Below are 19,114 nucleotides of genomic sequence, written 5' to 3'. Positions count from 1 at the left end.
TAATCTCCATAATATACAAAGAACTCACACTGCTTAACAACAAAAAACAAACAACCTGATCAAAAAATGGGCAGAGGACATGAACAGACATTTCTCGAAAGAAGATATGAATATGGCCAATAGACACATGAAAAGATGTTCATCATCGCTAATCATCAGGGAAATGCAAATCAAAACTACACTAAGATATCACCTTACACCCGTTAGATTGGCAAAAACATCCAAAACCAAGAGTGACAAATGTTGGAGAGGTTGTGGAGAAAAAGGAACCCTCATACACTGTTGGTGGGAATGCAAACTGGTACAGCCACTATGGAAAACAGTATGGAGATTTCTCAAAAAGTTAAAAATAGAAATACCCTATGACCCAGCCATCCCATTACTGGGTATCTATCCTAAGAACCTGATATCAGAAATCTCAAGAGTCCGTTGCACCCCTATGTTCATCGCAGCATTATTTACAATAGCCAAGATGTGGAACCAGCCTACATGCCCAGAAACTGATGATTGGATAAAGAAGATATGGTATATATACACAATGGAATACTACTCAGCCATAAAAAAAGACAAAATTGGCCCATTCACAACAACGTGGATGGACCTCGAGGGTATTATGTTAAGCAAAATAAGCCAGTCAGAGAAAGACGAACTCTATATGACTCCACTCATAGGTGGAAGTTAGTATATTGATAAGGAGATCAGATCGGTGGTTACCAGGGAAAAGGGGGTTGGGGGGAGGGCACAAAGGGGGAAGTGGTGTACCCACAACATGACTAACAAAAATGTACAACTGAAATCTCACAAGGTTGTAATCTATCATAACATTAATTTAAAAAAAAAATTATGGGAGGAAAAACCTGAAAAAAAAAAAAACAAAGACTTGAACCAAAAACCTGAAACCATAAAACTCCTAGAAGAAAACATAAGCGGTAAGCTCCTTGACATCAGTCTTGCCAATGAATTTTTTGGATCTCACGTCAAGAGCAAAGGCAACTAAAGCAAAATTAAGTGGGACTACATCAAACTAAAACACTTCTGCACAGCCAAGGAGACAGTCTACAAAATCAAAAGGTCAGTGTAATGAAAGGGAGAAATCTGCAAATTATATATTTGATAGAGGGTTAAACAAAATATATAAAGAACTCATACAACTCAGTAACAAAAGAACAAATTATTCAACTGAAAAATGGGCAAAGGACCTGAATAGACATTTTTCCAGAGAAGATCTTCAGGTAGCCAACAGATAGATAAAAAGATGTTCAACATCACTAATCATCAGGGAAATGCAAATCAAAACCACAGTTTGTGACCTCACACCTCACACCCATTAGAATGGCTATTATCAAAAAGATAAGAGATAATAAGTGTTGGCGAGGATGTGGAGACACTGTTGGTGAGAATGTAAATTGGAAAACAGTATAGTGGTTCCTCAAAAACTTGAAAATAGAACTACCATATGATCCAGTGATTTCACTTCTGGGTATTTATCCAAAGAAAACGAAAACATTATCTTGAAAGGATATATGCATCCCTATGTTCATTGCAGCAATATTTGCAATAGCCAAGATATGGAAACAATGTAAGTGTACTTCAGTGGATGAATGGATTAAAATAATGTGTGTGTGTGTGGGGGGGTGTTATGTGATGGAATATTATTCAGCCATAAAAAAGAATGAAACCTTATGATTTGCAAAAACATAGATGGAGCTTTAGGGTGTTATTCCAAGTGAAAGAAGTCAGAAAGGGAAAGACAAATACCATATGATCTCACTTATATGTGGAATCCTTAAAAAAAAAAATAATAAACCCTCATAGATACCAAGAACACATTGGTGGTTGCCAGAGGCAGGGAGTGGGAGGTGAGCGAATTTGGTGAAGGGGGTCAAAAGGTACAAACTTCCAATTATGTTTATTATAAAATGAATAAGTCATGGGGATGTAACGTACAGTATGATGACTACAGTTGATGATACTCTATTGTATATTTCAAAGTTGCTAAGAGAGTAGATCTTAAAAGTCACAAAAAAAAATGTGTATGTATGTTAATGGGTGTTAACTAGACTTATTGTAATGGTCATTTTACACTATATACAAATATCAAATCATTATGTAGTACACTTGAAACTAATGTTATGTGTCAATTATGCCTCAATTAAAAAAATAAAAATTAAAAAATAGAAAATTGGGCATTTAAAAAAAACAACCACCTCTTCCAGGCTTTACAGACTGGCTCTTGGCTGTGGGCAGTCCTTCACTGAGTAGCTGAACATTCTCTGAGCCTTGGGATCAGCCTGAAGTGAAAGCTTAAGTATTCTCAGGTCTTTTCTGAGCATATATCTTGGGTGAGTCTAAGTGTAGCTTTTTTTTCATGGAGGTCACATTGGTTTATAACATTGTGTAAATTTCAGGTGTACATCATTATATTTTGACTTCTGTATAGACTACATTATGTTCACCACCAAAAGGCTAGTTTCCATTTGTCACTGTAGAAATGACCTCTTTTAACGCTGTTTCCCTCCCTCTGCCCTCCTTCGCCTCTGGTAACCATCAATCTGTTGTCTTTATCTATGTGCTTACTTGCTTTTTGTATTTTTTTAGTTACATTTTTTTTAAAGGTATACTTTTTGGTGAGGAAGATTGGCCCTGAGCTAACATGTGATGCCAGTCTTCCTCTTTTTTTTTTTCTCTCCAAAGCCCCAGTACATAGTTATAAGTCATTCTAGTTCTTCTATGTGAGTTGCCACTGCACCATGGCTTGAGGAGCAGTGTGTAGGTCTGCATCCAGGATCCGAACCAGCAAACCCTGGGCCACTGAAGTGGAGCATGTGAACCCAACCACTTGGCCATGGGGCTGGCCCCCTGTGTTTTATATTCCACATGTGAGTGAAATCATACAGTATTTGTCTTTCTCCTCCTTACTTATCTCACTTAGCTTAATACCCTCAAGGCCCATCCGTATTGTCACAAATGGCAAGATTTTATCTTTTTTTATGGTGGAGTAGTATTCCATTGTGTATATATCACATCTTCTTTATCCATTCATCCATCAGTGGGCATTTAGGTTGTTTCTGAGTCTTGGCTATTTATTATAAATAATGCTGCAGTGAACATAAGGATGCATGTATCTTTTCAAATTAGTGTTTTCATTTTATTTGGATAAATGGAATAGATGGATCATGTGGTATTTCTATTTTTAATATTTTGAGGAATATCCATGCTGTTTTCCATAGTGGCTGGACCAATTTACATTCCCACCAGCAGTATTTGAGCGTTCCCTTTTCTCCACAACCTCTCCAACACTTATTTTTTGTTATTTTAATAATAGTCATTCTGACAGGTGTGAGGTGGTATTTCATTGTAGTTTTGGTTTGCATTTCCCTAATAATTAGTGATGTTGGACATCTTTTCATGTGCCTGTTGGCTGTCTATAATCTTCTTTGGAAAAATGTTCAGGTCCTCTGCCCATTTTTTAATTGGGTTGTTTGGTTTTTGTTGTTGAGTTGTGTGAATTCTTTATATACTTTGGAGGTTAACTCCTTATCAGATGATTTGCAGATATCTTCTCCTAGTCAGTAAGTTGTCTCTTCGTTTTGTTGATGGTTTCCTTTGCTGTGCTGAAGCTTTTTAGTTTGCTGTAGTCCCATTTGTTTATTTTTTCTTTTGTTTCCCTTGCCTGAGGAGACATGTCCAAAAAGATATTGTTGAGATTCCTGCCAAGGGGCTGGCCTGGTAATACGGCAGTTAAGTTTGCACGTTTTGCTGTGGTGGCCTTGGTTTCGCCGGTTTGGATCCCAGGCATGGACCTACGCACTGCTTGTCTAGCCATGCTGAGGCAGGCACCCCACATATAAAATAGAGGAAGATGGGCATGGCTGTTAGCTCAGGGCCAGTCTTTCTCAGCAAAAAGAGGAGGATTGGCAGTAGATGTTAGCTCAGGGCTAATCTTCCTCAAAAAAGAAAAAAAGATCCCTGCCAAAGAGCATATGTTTTCTTCTAGGAGTTTTATGGTTTCAGGTCTTAAGTTCAAGTCTTGAATCTATTTTGACTCAGTTTTTGTGTCTACTCTAAGATAGTAGTCAACTTTCATTCTTTTCTATGTAGCTATTGAGATTTCCCAACATCATTTATTGAAGAGACTTTCCTTTCTGCATTATATTTTTTTGGCTCCTTTGTTGAAAATTAGGTGTCCATCAATATTTGGGTTGATTTCTGGGCTCTTAAGTTCTGCCCCATTGACCTGTGTGTCTGTTTTTCTCCCAGTACTCAATGCTCCATTGATTACTATATCTTTGTAGTATACTTTGAAGTCAAGGAGTGTGATACTTCCAGTTTTGTTCCCTTTTTTTTTTTTTTTTTTTTTGGTGTGAAGACTGGCCCTGAGCTAACACCTGTTGCCAATCTTCCTCTTTTTGCTTGAGGAAGAGTGGCCCTGAACTAACATCTGTGCCCGTCTTCCTCCATGTTGTATGTAGATTGCCACCACAGTGTGACTTGATGAGTGGAGTAGGTCTGTGCCTGGGATCCCAACCCACAAACCCTGGCTGCCGAAGCAGAGCTCACCAAACTTAACCACTGCACCACCTGCCCGGCCTCCCAACTTTCTTCTTTTTTCTCAGGATTGCTTTGGTTGTTCAGTGTCTTTTGTCTAGTCAATATAAATTTTAGGATTCTTTGTTCTATTTCTGTGAACAATCTCGTTGGCTTTTTGATAGGAATTGCACTGAATCTGTAGATCACTTTAGGTAGTATGGACATTTTAACTATGTTAATTCTTCTATTCCATGAACATGAATTTTCTTTCCATTTCTTTGGGTCGTCTTTGATTTCTTTTGACAATGTCTTATAGTTTTCAATGTACAGGTCTTGTACTTATTTGGTTAAATTTATTCCTAGATATTTTAATCTTTTGATTGTGTTTGTAAATGACATTGTATTTTTTACTTCTCTTTCCACTAGTTTATTGTTAGTGTATAGAAACAAAACTGATTTTTGTATATTGGTTTTTTACCCTGCAACTTTACTGTATTCACTTATTCTTTGTAATAGTTTTTTGATGGATTCTTTAGGGTTTTCTTTGTATAAAATCGTGTCATCCTCAACTAGTGACAGTTTTACTTCTTCCTTTCCAATTTGGATACCTTGTATTTCTTTTTCTTGCCTAGGACTTCCAATGCTATGTTGAATGAAAGTGGTAAGAGGGGGCTTTCTTTTCTTTTTTCTGTTGTTAGAGGGATGGCTTTTGGTTTTTTCACCAAAAATAAGTGTGATGTTGGCTGTGGGTTTGTCATTTATGGCCTTTATTGAGATATTTCCTTCTACACCCATTTTATTGAGAGTTTTTGTTATAAATGGATGATGAATCTTGTTGAATGCTTTATCTACATCTATTGAGATGATCATATGATTTTTATTACTCACTTTGTTAGTGTGGTGTATCGCAATGATTGATTAGAGACTGGTTTTATTTCCCGGCGTATGGTCTATCTTTGAGATTGTTCATGTGCACTTGAGAAGAATGTGTATTCTGCTGCCTTTGGATGGAATGTTCTATATATATCTGTTAAGTCCATCTGGTCTAATGTTTCATTTAAGGCTGATTTTTTTCCTTGTTCAGTTTCTGTCTGGATGCTCTATCCTTTGATGTAAGTGAGGTGTTAAAAGTCCTCTACTGTTATTGTCTTGCTGTCAGTTTCTTCATTTAGGCCCCTTAGTAGTTGATTTATATACTTTGGTGCTCCAATTTTAGGTGCATATATGTTAATGTTAATAAATGTTCTGTCTTCTGATGAATTTTCCCCTTTATCGTTATAATTTCTATCTTTGTTTCCTGTTATCTTTTTTAGCTTGAAGTCTGTTTTGTCTGAGGTAAGTATGCCTACACCCCCTTTCTTTTGGTTGCCATTTGCTTGGAGTATCATTGAGCTTATCTTTGTCTTTAGAGCTGAGATGGGTCTCCTGGAGGCAGCATATTGTTGGGTCTCATTTTTTAATCCATTTAGCCACTCTGTCTTTGGATTGCTGAATTTAGTCTGTTTACATTTAAGGTAATTATTTATTTATGAGGACTTAATACTACCATTTTATCTCTTGTTTTCTGCTTATTCTGTATTTCCATTGTTTTTTCTTCTTTGTGTTTCTGTCTGCCCTTTCAGTTCAGTGATTTTCTGCGGTGTGTTTCTTGTTTTCCTCTTTTTTTATGTTTTGTGACTCTGCTCTGAATTTTTGTTTTGTGGTTATCATAAGGTTTATATAAAGGTTCTCATAGATGAGATAGTCCTTTTTCTGCTGATAGAAACTTATCTCTATTAGCCTATCCAGGTTCTATCCATTTCATCTTCCCCTTCTATTTTTTTGTTGACCCAAATTATCCCTCTTTGCATTGTGAGTTCATTACCAAATTGAAGTGTATAGTTATTTTTAATGCTTCCTATTCCTTTAACCTTTATGTTATTATTAAGTGTTTACTAACCTGTTCTGATACAGAATTGCAATTTCCTGATTCTGTGTATTACCTTAAGGGATCAAAGTTTTGTATACCTTTGCATTTCATTTCAGGTAGGAGAGCTCTTTTCAAGATTTCTTGTAAGGCAGGTCTAGTGGTAATGAACTCTCTCAGCTTTTTTTATTGTCTGGGAAAATATTTTTCCTGAATATCTGAAAGATAGCTTTGCTGGATAGAGTATTCTTGGCTGACAATTCTTATCATTCATTATTTGGAATGTATCATTCCATTCTCTCCTAGCCTGTAGAGTTTCTGCTGAGAAATCTGCTCATAGCCTAATGGAGGTTCCCTTCTAGGTTATTGGGTTTTTGCCCCCTGGCTGACTTTAATTTCCTTTGTCATTGACTGTTGACAGTTTTATCATCATATATCTTGGAGAAGGTCTTTTTGCAGTGAGATAATTGGGTTTTCTATTAGCTTTATGGATTTGTATATTTAGTTTCTTCTCTAGGTTTGAGACGTTTCCTACCTATTATTTATTTAAACAAGCTCACTGTTCCCTTCTCTCTCTATTCTCTTTCTGGGCTTCCAAGTTATCCTTATGTTGCCCTTTCTAAGGGAATCAGATAATACTTGTAGAATTTCTGCTTTTTTTTCTCCCCAGAGCCCCAGTTGTATATCCTAGTTGTGTGTCATTGTAGTTCTATGTGGGATGCTGCCACCGCATGGCTTGATGAGTGGTGTGCAGGTCCGTACGCAGGATCTGAACCAGTGAACCCTGGGCCACTGAAGCAGAGTGAAGGAACCCAACCACTCGGCCACAGGGCCAACTCCTCCGCATTTTCTAAAAATCTCTCTTCTCTTCTACCTCCATCATTTCTAGATTTCTATCTTCGAACTCGCTAATTCTCTCTTCCATATGCTCTGCTCTCATAGCTCATTTGTTGGGTTCTTGAGCTCCAGAATTTCTGTTTGGTTCTTTTTTAGATTTCTAATCTCTTTGGTAAAGTCGTCCTTCTAGTCATGCATTTTATTCCTAAGTTCATTGAACTGCCTTTCTGAGGTTTTGTTGTTGTTGTTGTTGTTGTTGTAGCTCTTTGAGTTTCTTCATGACAGCTATTTTGAATCTTTATCAATTAGATCACAATCTTTCATGACGTTATGTTGGATTTCTGGAGAATTGTTCTTTTCTGTGTGTGTGATGCTGTGTTACCATGGCTTTTTGTGGTGCTTGCTGGGTTATTCCTTTGCCATAGCAAAGACTTTTCTTAATTAGGGGTAGCTTTGTTTGTTTTGATTCAAAGTTTTTAACTGGTTAGAGATTAGAGAACTTTCTTTTGTTGTTTTATTAGGTGGTACTATAGTGCTAGTTTTTGGATTCTGTTACCTGAGCTGTCTCTGGCTGTATTGGAGGGATATGTACATTCTACTTTCCACTGCATCTGTCAGGGTATCAACAGTACTCTTGCATTGCTGCCAGAACTTATAGGGGTCACTGATTCCTTGTTCTTGCCAGTATTTCCCTGGTTTCTGGCCTCACCAGTCGGGGTACAGAGATGGCTGATACCTCCACCACATCTGGTATCACCTGGTTCGGAAGCTCTGCTGCTGTGGGTGGAGCAGGGAAGGAAGGTGCTGTTTCCCATTGCCTTGTGCAGGCGCCACTGCACTTGGCGCTCCTGTGTGCACCTGTGATGCTGTCAGGCTCTAACTTGTGGCTGGGGGCCCACTTATTGGGCTCCGCCTCTGCTGCTGCTCCACTCCCCGTGGCCACAGGTGCCACCACAACTGGCTGGCTGGAGTTGCTTGCGTGCCTCCACTGTTTTGAGTGTGATTTTTTTGATTCCCTTGTATACATGGCTGCTTTTAAATGTATTAATTTCCCAAAAAACTAACCCCAGCTTCTCCTCCAAGCCTCAGATGGTCTGTTGTGTGTCTACCTCTGATCTCTTGTCCAAGCATCTATAGCTGTTAATCTTCCTGCAGCCTTCCCAAGCAGTGCTTGCTGCTTCTCACTCATCTGAGCTCCAAGTTAGGTGAAGCAGACTAGTTCCTCAGGCAGCCACCCAGCAAAGTAGAAGATTGCAAATAAGGTTTGTTATGCTCCCTTTGGTTAGAGAGAAGTAATTGGGAACTGTTCTGCCTTCTTTAGACCAAGACTGCACCGTGCCAAGGGGTCTGTGCAAGGACAAGTGAAAACATCATGAAATTTCCTGTTGTTGTGAATGTGGCTTTCTCTTAATTGGGCATTTGCTTGGTTGCTGTACACTTTTGTCTATTTTCCAGAGTTCCTATAAGATTGTTTTAACCAATTTTGGTTATTATTTGACATCTCCACTGGGAAACAAGGGCTTAGAGGTTCCTAGTCTGCCATTTTGCTGATATCACTCCAAGAGCATGAGTTTTTAGGAACCGTACTATAACTTATCAAAATGAGCATTTTCTACCCTAAAGAAATGACTTTCAGACGTTATATATACAGTTAGTAAAGTTTTTGGAATACCTCTTCACTTTCAGAGCCTGTGTTCACATTCTTATTATTCTTTGGTGTGGAAAACTCTCCTTTTTTGAGGCCAGATTTAACTTTGAGGAAATAATGAAAAGTTATTTGTTTGGTGAATAAAATAATACGTTAGACACTGCAGTTTTGGGTACAAGATATTTTAATTGCCATAATAAGGTAATTCCACCACAGGCACAGAAAACGTTTTGGATAATGAGGTGAAAATAATGAAGGAATAGCTATATGGGCTTTCTAAGTGATTAGTTTGAAGATTCTGGTTAATTGATACACAAGTTCTGGTTTGGTGAAGTCTATTTTAAAATTCTGTTTTATATTCATGTAATATGTGTCTATTGATGGAAATTTTAAAATGTGCAGGTAGATCCTGCAGGGGAGGAAGGAGTACAAATATGTCTTTGTAATTGCTCAAGTGACTGCAGGAATGCTAGGGTCTCTTACTTTATGTGGAATCACCTAGGGTCTGTCTAACCTCTGTAAGTCAGTGGCAGCTGTGTCTGTGACATGATAGCTGTATTCTTCTACAAAATTTACTTTTTCTCTATACATGCATAGCTTTCAGCTGTAATCCATTTCAGTTCAGTTGAATGCCTCATTTAACCACATTATGTTCACTAGTTCATAAACTAGTGAAATTACCCTTTCAATATGGTTCGTTACTATAAATTATTTGTTGTATAAATATTTATGAAATACTGCAAAATAACTTTGGTATCTTAATGAAGGAAAAAGAACCTCTGTGAAGAAGTAGTAAGAAGTACAGATGATTATTTATCAAATGTAATAATGGCTAAAAGCTACATTGAAGGAAAAAAAAATGATTTGGATGCAGCTATGAAAATAGCAAGAGAGTTAAAATCAGCACCTTCCCTAAGGATGTATTGTGACCTGAATCAGGTAATTTAAATAGTTTATAATGTGAATTATTTCTGTGGTAGCTTATTTTGCATACTCTGAAATATGATATTTTAGGCATAAGAAGAATTTGTTTTTCAGATTATCCTAACTTGTATTGGGATCAGTTTAAAATTCTTAGGTATTTGGATTCTAAGACAAACATTAATAAATTTGTTTAGCTTTTATTATTTACTACTTAGGGAAATGGTGCAGTAAGGTCTTTATGACATGTGATCTGAGAGCAAATAGGATGACACTGAGTCAAAAATTATTGTTTCTCGGACACTTGAATAAAAAGTGAGCATCAAGAAGAGTAGCAAATTAAATGGGACTCTTTTCTTTTCATAAACAATTTAGGTATTAATATCAACTCTTGGTTTAAAAACTTTTCAAACTCACACACAAAGAGAACAGTTTACTGGTTACCAGAGGGGAAGAGGGTGGGGATGGGCACAGGTGGTGAAGGGATGCATTTATGTGGTGACTGACACATAATGATGTACAACTGAAACTTCAAAACCCAGCAAACTTCTCAAGATCCATTCAGGTTTTTCTCCCCCCACTCCCCACCCCAAATGTGAGGTCAGGACACAAGGTGTTTCAGCTCTGTCCTGTCATCTAATCATGTGCCTAGAAGGCAGGGTTGGGCAAAAATAGAAACGTTTCTTGTGAGATCTTTGGCAGGACAGGGTTAACTATCAATCCTCTTTGCTAGTTTCTACCTTGCTCCGTTAGATCCTTTGAATCCTCAGGGCCTCCTTTCCCATAGATAATCAGATGTTTGGACTGAACTGAGGTATAAAAATAGAAGCCATTGGTTCACCTGCCTCCAAAGTCTCTAAATTAGAAGAGTTTGCTACCATCTTTCTCCCTCCAACTGTAATTCTAAGGAAATAATCATCGTTTCCTGTGTATTACGCATGAGGCATTAGAAGATTTAAAAAAGTAGTAAGATTTGGTCTTTACCCTAGTTAGCTTCATTAGGAAGGTGGGGCAGAAACATTTGAGGATAGCAATGCAGGTGCAAAATGAATCTGACCAGAATTTTCTCTGATTATATAGCTATATCCTATTTATTAACTAGTGTCTTTTGTTGCTGTTACCTGTTGATACACATCTCCAAAAGATTTTAAATTCTCTTAGGGGAAAAAGTCATAAACACTTGTTTGCATCCCTTCCTTTGTGTGCCTAAAAATCAAATCTTGAACACATTAATTAAATACCTAAAGAGTATAGTTTTCCTTCTAAAATCTTACTCTGTTTCAACAGTAGTTATAAGAAAAGAAAATTCACGTGGGCGCTGCTTCTCTCTTGATTCTAGATTATCCGGACTTTGAAGTTAACATTTGAGAGTGAATTGTCACAAGTTAGCACTCTAAAACTAAGGAACTCTCCCAGGTAAATGTTGTAATTCAGGAGAATATAACAATTAAGTATAAAAACATATTAGAGCCTAGACTTATTAAAATAGCAAGCAATTATAAAGTTGAAAATTTGGGTCACAAATGTTTCCCAAGTTAGCAACCAAATGAAAATTAGTGTAATTTATGATAAATTACAAAGTTATTTAAATGTTCATTCTTTTACAGTTTTTAATGTCTGCAGCTGATTTTTATCTAGAAGTAATAAACTTGTATCAGAACATTTACTTATGTGCTGGGTGTTTTATTTTAGGTTGAATATGAATTGCAGTGAGATCGTCTGCATGTTCAACAATATGGGAAAGATTGAATTTGAGAACTCAACTAAGTAAGTATTTATAAGAATGGGAACATGCCGTTAGTGTCTGACATGGCCTCAGAGACAGAAAAATTGATATTTAGTATGATTCATAAGCTTAAAAATAATGTAAAGGGCAAAATAGTTTCTATCAGTTAAATTCTGTGTAAAATAAGAACTAAAAGATCTAGAAGGTATCGATATTCAGTGATACGTGTGTCAAAGGTATCTTTGAGATTCATTCACTCAGCCAGCATTGACCACTGATTTTTTTGCTAGACACTAACACCCTAGATATTGAGATACACACAGAGAAGTTGTGATAAGTAGAGGATGACACATGTGAATAATAAAGTGCATAAATGCTATGATAGTAACAGATGCAGAATTTAGCAGAGATGTCAAGGAAGGAAATAGTCAGTTCTTCTGGGACTTGGAAAGAGAAGATATTTTCCCTCATCTGTGAAAAATGAGTAGCAATTGGAAAGGAGGACAAAAGGGAGGCACCTTAGCAGGAAGAAATATATGGTCAGTGAGGTAACATACTACATTCAGGGAACTGCAGATAAGAAACCAAACGTAGGTAGTAACACTGGAGAGGAATAGATAATGATAAATGCTAAACAGAGAAAATTGATAAAACTTAGTAGTTGTTTGAGTGTGAGGAATGAGGAAAAGGCAAGTGTCATCAGTGATTTACGGTCTGGCTTTGGTGATGAAGTTGATGGATTGTGGTATTATTCACCAAGATTGGGAATACAGAAAGGACAGAAGTTGGGAGGGGGAAGATAGTGGACATGTTGAGTTACTGTTTACCAGATATCTGGGGAGAAATGTCCAGAGGGCAGTTGGCTGTATGTGCAGAAGCTTAAGAACAGGTCTTAGACTTGATGCTGGTTTTAAGAGAAGTGAGAGTAGATGGTTTAGAAACGCCCCAAAAGAAATAAGTTCATTTACTTGTAGATGGTATGTCTCCGGGGGAAATTGTCTCCCAAGAAGCATCACAGTCATTACCTTAGGGAAAGTATCAGAGTCTGGCCTACAGTTTTATAAGCTCAGCAGCAGACATGAGCAGATCCACTCTAAGCCAGGTGAACTCATAAGCCAAATTCACAAAACTGATGCAGAATACCAGTTTATGAACTTAACGGCAAATATAATTGCCTCAGGGACTAAGAATACTTATGTTGGCATTCTTTTCCAATATCCAGACAGACACAAGAAGCCAAATTATTGGAAGTTGCTTTGTTTGTGGTCTTGTTTGGAATAAAGGGAATGAGATTAATCAAATAGCTCAACAGTGGTAGGCCTAGATAGCCTGCTGCGTTCCTTGTCACCACATTCCTTGTCTCCCTGTCAGAGGACTGGAATACCAGTCCTTTGACTCAAGTCATCTTTCCCCAGATACGGAGCCCTGCCCCATATTTGCTTCTGTGACTTTACTTTTTGTGCTTCTGTGGATAATCATCCTCCTTTCTAATCAGTACGTTCTTCTAGATAGTTTTGTAAATTGAATATTGTTAATATCAAATATTTTTAATACGAAAGACTATTGTGTCTCTTTAAGAGTCTGTATTGATCTTGTCTTTATTTTACATTTACCTAAGAGTAGTCTGAAATTTTTTCCTAGTTTTTAGGGTACGTTTCCCTGTAACCTGCCTCTGCTGATTACAGTTGGTAATTAAACAATGTGTTTGCCCAGTGAGAGCAGGTTTTGCTGTAGGTCAAGGACAGTACCCTGGAAAAATAGTAAATATTAAGACAGGGAAAGGGTAATCTACGAAAAAACAAAACTGAGAAGGAGCAGGCAGAGATTGAAAAACAGACAGAAGAGAGTGGTGTTCTAGAGGCCAAAGGAAAGGTTTATGAGACTAGGGTCGGTTGATGGTGTTAAATGTCTCAGTAAGGTCAGATAAGAGTTAGTATAAAAAGAAATATTTAGATTGCAACATTGTGGGCGTATATGTATCCTGAGAGGTGTTTGGACCTTTGTTAATGTGTATTAGTTTTAGTTGAGTTAAATGCATACTCTCTCTTGGAAGAGACACATATGAGGTGTCATTACTGAATTCAGTTGGCTTTGTTGGTTCTTATTTCTAAAATGGCTTCTTAACTGATGATCTGTGAAGAAGCTAAATCCATCACGAGTTAACTAAAATACAAGTTTTTTGAGGCTTAATGTCATTTCTTTGATAGAATTTCTATACTTGTAGATTTGATAGCCTAAATCCGTGTGGATATGTGAAGAAGACATAAAAATGTGGAGTAAAGTGAATACATAATCAACTGTGGGTTAGTGACTATTGAGTGCTCATACCCAGAGGATTCGAACTAATGGTGATTTTTAGCCTAGCCAGAGGTTTCTAGTGATTTGTTCAGGATTGCAGCCTTTGCTGCTTCCTGCACTTCTTTTTTAAGCAAGTGAATTAAAGGAAGCAATGATCTTAACATAATTTAAAATCAAACACCTAAGCCAAATCAAAATGACTTCTTTTGAAAACCTATATCATCTGTCCTTTTAAGGTCAGATCATTGTGACATGGCTGTATCAAGTTCTTTCTTCAGTTTCTCATTGATTATACCTCTTCTTGACTTTTTAAAACCCTTGGGCTTGCTTTGGGCTGGGAATAAGCAAAAGTTTCTTTTTGGGTAATGGAAACGTTCTAAAATTAGATTATGGTGATGGTTGCATAACTCTGTAAATTTAGTAAAAATTTTTGAATTTTATGTTGTGTAAATTATACATCAATAAAGCTGTTTAAAAAGTAGCCCTGAGGCACCTATACAACTTTAACCCCTTGTATGTATCACAGTATTAACTGTCATCTGGAAGGAAATGGCTTGAAAGTGGATACAAAACATTTATGAAATGATATAAGTAGCCATGTGCCTCTGTATTTTTAAGCAGGTGTGATCCCCAAGAAAATGAAATTGGACAGAATGGTCAAAAGAAATATAAAAAGGAACTTTTTTGTCGTGATTCATACCCATCACTAGAAAGGAAAAAGGTTGACATGTCTGTCCTAACTAATGAAGCCTCACCAGCTCCTTTGCAACGGAAAACCAACAGTGTGCGTTTAGAAGCCAAAGACATCCAGCCACAGAAAGAGGTGGTTGCAACAATGTCCTCTAAAACCATTGCTGCTCTCCCTCAGATGGGATCTAGCCCTGATGTGATAATTGAAGAAATTATTGAAGAAAACCTGGAAAGTGAGTGAAAAACAAAAGCATGGGAACAATATATCATATCTATAGTTAGAAACAAAATCAGTGCTTTTTTGTCCCTAAACGTTACAGAAGCACGTTGCTATTATCTTACACCTCATTATGAGTTAACACCTGTTGATTCCATGCTCCCACTTTTACATTTTCCAAAGTTAGGATAATTTTTATTTTTAATGCAATGATACAGCTAAACTCTGACATGTAAATTTAACATTTGGTTTAATGGGAATATTTGACTTTTTAGTGTTCTATGTATAAACCTTGTATAAAAGATGAAAATATAAATAAATGAGAGAGATTTGTAGAAGCAGTCTGATGACTTTGTCCTTAAATTTAAGAACAGCTTCTCTTAAAACTTTGTTCTGAGATATAATTTGTCATAAAATGAACTATTGTGAGTATAATAGCATCTGTTTTATAACATTTAAACGTATTGTAACTGTTGGATTAGGCTTCCAGTGTTGATGTTCTCTCCATTAACGTGAGAGACACTACTGTGTGTGGTTATACGGGACCCTTTGCAAGATCCACTTTGGTCCCCCCCATCCCATCTGTTTCGTTGGTTGACTCTCCAGAATGACATTTCGAATACAAAAAAAGAACATGCCTTTTTCTCTCATTTCCACTGTATTATTATCACTGATATCTTACTGAGTTAAGAAACCTATCGTGACTTTACCTACTAATACAAGAGGTCTTGCCATTCCAATATTTGCCTGTTCAAGTAGGGGTTTTTAAACAACAGTGTGCCATTGTCAACTTAATAAAATTAGTACAATTGCCTTTATTTCCTATTTTGATGAAGCTTGCGTCACAGATTATCTTGTGGAGACACCTAAATATCCAAAAAAGCCTCTTCAGAAAAAATCATCTGTTCCTTTTGGATCAAAAGCAGGTACTTTAACAACTCAAAACTTGATATAGTAGAGTTTGCTATATGTATGGCAGCTTGTGTAGTGTGAAGCAGTAAGTAAAATGAATTTTACTGATAAGTAGAACTTATTCCTTTTTAATGTTAAAAATTTTGGCTTATTGGTGAAAATATTTCTGAAATTTATAACACTTCTCTCAACTGTCTCCCCAGTTACACATACTTATCTTTTTACCCCATCCTCAATATGAGCATTATTCTTTGTGATCTATTTTGAATAGTTAAAATGATTCATTTGTTCAATTTTTATTTATCTATACTTGGAGATCTCCAATTCCACTCCTCTTAGTCTTTGTTTTCTTTTTTGTGGGGTTTTTTTTGCTGAGGAAGATTGGCCCTGAACTAACATCTGTGCCAGTCTTCCTCTATTTTGTATGTGGGTCACTGCCACAGTATGGCCACCGACAAGTGGTGTAGGTCCACACTCAGGAACCAAACCTGGGCCGCCGAAGTGGAGCATGCTGAACTTAACCACTAGGCCATGGGGCTGGCCCACCTCCTAGTCTTTGTGTTTTAAACATTTTTATTAGATAAAACACCTACATTGTTCAAAATTAAATATATATATTAAAATACCCTGTGAAACTTTTCCCCTAAGCTGTTCCATCCATTCTCTCCCACCCTTCCAGAGTTTCCTTATGCATATACAAACAAATACACCTGAATTATTTTTCTAACTCTTATTTTGTTGTTTTTTTGCACAAAACATAGCAAACCATACATGCTGTTCTGTTCTTTTAATTCCTTTCTTAACATTATATTCTGGGGATCTTTTCATATCAATAGAAACCCTTGGCTTATTTACTATTATATACAAAATATTTCTCACTGTCTTATACTCTACCCCACCCCTCCCTCCACCAAAACACACACATCTTCCCCTAAATGCTGCTTGATATGTTGGCTTTGCCCAGACATATTTTCACACCTCTCTAACCTGATAAGGGGATTTGGGTGTTGTTGTAATACAGTAGAGTTGTAGCATATACTCTGACTTTAGGACCTAACTACCGCATGAATTGCAGTATTACTTATTTAACATATTTTGCAAGTAAAATAAGATATTTGCAGTTCAGGTTGCTAAAGAAATCATTGTTGAAAGTGGGATCTATTTGTTTTATCCAGTCTAGTTATTGTTTGGGGTTTGGACTCTTGTGGGGCCTAAGTATTCTAGAGTTTGCATGCCATGAGACACTTACTTACTCTTTTAGAGGATATTGCATTCAGTTTCTGTGAATTCTTTTCTAACTTATGGTTTATGTGGTTGAAATATTCTTATCCAGGCTCTCCAGAGCTGGTTTTTGTAAGCCATGTAATACATCCTTGCCACTTCTACATTCGGAAGTATTCACAAATAAAAGATGCAACGGTACTGGAAAAGGAGGTGAATCAGTTTTGCAGTAAGAGTTTACAGCTTGATCCTTCTGACATTTTGGAGCTAGGTAATGAAAGATTACTCCAAGTTAAAATATGAAGTCTATTTAAATATTGTAATATTTGGCCAAACCATACAGACTTTTTATATTACATATTTGTAAACCAAGCATAAAAGTTTTGGAATTATTCAACATAAGTTAAATTTTATTTAGTTAACTTGGCTAAACATTAAAATTGGTCACTGAGTGAGATATACACAAAAGCTCCATTGTGGAGTAAGACGAGTTATTATTTAAATTACAAGACCTGTGACAGGTTATGTAGTTTGCTCCCTAGTCTCCAGGGGAAAGTGTTCCTCTAAGTTGATTCCTCATAGTGTGATACAGTCCTTGCTGTCCACATGTGAATGTTGAGGATGTCATTGCACACTTAACTGAGATGCAGGAGGACGGTGGCATCCGTTTACTAGGGCCACATGGAGGGTAATCAGTAAACTTAATCAGTCCATCTTAATTCTAAGAGTATGTGTAATTTGCCATAATTTAGGCTTTCATTACAAATATTTTCTTTATAACACTGTTGACTAAATTTGATTATACTGTGTAATAAGATGAAGCTATGATTTGTTTGATTTATAGAGCATTTTTCTCATTCTGTTAATAGCAATCAATGCCGACATATAACTAATACCAAAAAGTATCATCTGTTTAGCCTTATGTAGTAGTTCTTTAAAAGTGTGATTAACTCTCAGCTCATCTGTATAGCTTTTCAGAATATCAGAAGACTAGGACATCGTGTACTTCTGAAAATGAATAATAATTTTAAAAGTTAAAAAATAATGTTTAAATTATGAGTATCTAGGAGGAGAGAAAGATAATATTAAGCTTAATTTTTGTGGCTGCAAATAATTCTTCAAAATTTAATACCTAGAAGAGCTCAGTTTAGATTCAGAAAATGTTCTGAGAAAACCAAAACGTCATCCTTTGTTTTAAGTTGTCAAAGATAATTATTATTTCAAGGTAAATATACCTGATTTAAATACTCATTTTTATTTTGAGAAATTAGTGATAAGGGAAGAAATGTGATATGATACTTGAGCAGAGTATCCTCTTGTTCCCTTTTCCTACCTGTGTTCTTCATTATAAAGAACAACAAATGGCTTCAACAAGCTTTTCTCTTATCAGTGCAAAACAGAATGGTTTAAAAGCATCTAGTTTAAGAATATTGGTTATGTGGTATATCAGCGTAAGAGAAGGGTTGATGACAGTCTGAAGGCCAAACAAATGTTTGATAGAACTTAAAATTAAAAGGCTGCCCTGATGTACCTCTCAGCTATCCTGTTTTTATTAGCGTATACAGAGGTGATTATACTGTATCCCTCTGTGTATAATCAGTGATCAAGTCTTGCCAAATCTATCTCGGATGCGTGGCTGGGTTGTTAAGAGGGTTGGCTCTTAAGACTACCTGGATTCTTCTGCTACCTCTTCTAAGTAGCCATATGGCCCAGGCTAGATTTTCATCCTCTTTGCCTAGCACCTATGTGATGGAAGCACCATCACCGTAGGGTTGTTATGGGGAGTAGGTGAATTCAAACATAAAAGTCTGAGAACATTGCCAAGTTTATAGTAGGCATTCAAATTCAGGCCTCTTTCTTCCTTAATCTTTTTTTCCTGGTTATTAATTTGTAATTCATCTGATCCTTCCATATCATCTTCCTCTGCAGCTGGGTCCTTGGTTCATCTTCCCCTTCTCTGAACTCCACTGTGTATTAATTTCTTAATTTTGGCATTTCACATTCTGCCTTTCATTGTTCGTTTACTCTCACTCCCATTACCAAGAGAAGGTAATTGTTTCTTTTATGCCAAAGTATTTTACAAATTTCACTGTATGTATATCTGTACGTGTGTATGTGTACGTGCACCAGGATAGAAGGTCTTTATTGTTCTAAGTACAGTGTGTTATAGTCATTTATTTGCCTGTCTCTTTTCCTTTTTTGAGATTT

General features: G+C 36.6%; 1 protein-coding gene across 1 annotated transcript in view; it reads left to right on the top strand.

Annotated features, from left to right (window-relative positions):
* Positions 1-19,114, top strand: part of RNF17 (ring finger protein 17) — a 155,194-nt gene that overhangs the window by 40,483 nt on the left and 95,597 nt on the right. Inside the window, exons 7-11 of the mRNA XM_046665064.1 lie at positions 9,689-9,860; positions 11,182-11,258; positions 11,535-11,609; positions 14,488-14,789; positions 17,019-17,177. Of these exons, the coding sequence (XP_046521020.1) occupies positions 9,689-9,860; positions 11,182-11,258; positions 11,535-11,609; positions 14,488-14,789; positions 17,019-17,177 (785 nt within the window). The remainder of the gene's footprint in view (positions 1-9,688; positions 9,861-11,181; positions 11,259-11,534; positions 11,610-14,487; positions 14,790-17,018; positions 17,178-19,114) is intronic.

The sequence above is a fragment of the Equus quagga genome, chromosome 6, assembly GCF_021613505.1.
Source record: "Equus quagga isolate Etosha38 chromosome 6, UCLA_HA_Equagga_1.0, whole genome shotgun sequence".
Taxonomy (NCBI): domain Eukaryota; kingdom Metazoa; phylum Chordata; class Mammalia; order Perissodactyla; family Equidae; genus Equus; species Equus quagga.
Note: the sequence above shows the minus strand (reverse complement) of the source record. Positions and strands in the feature narration are given on the sequence as shown.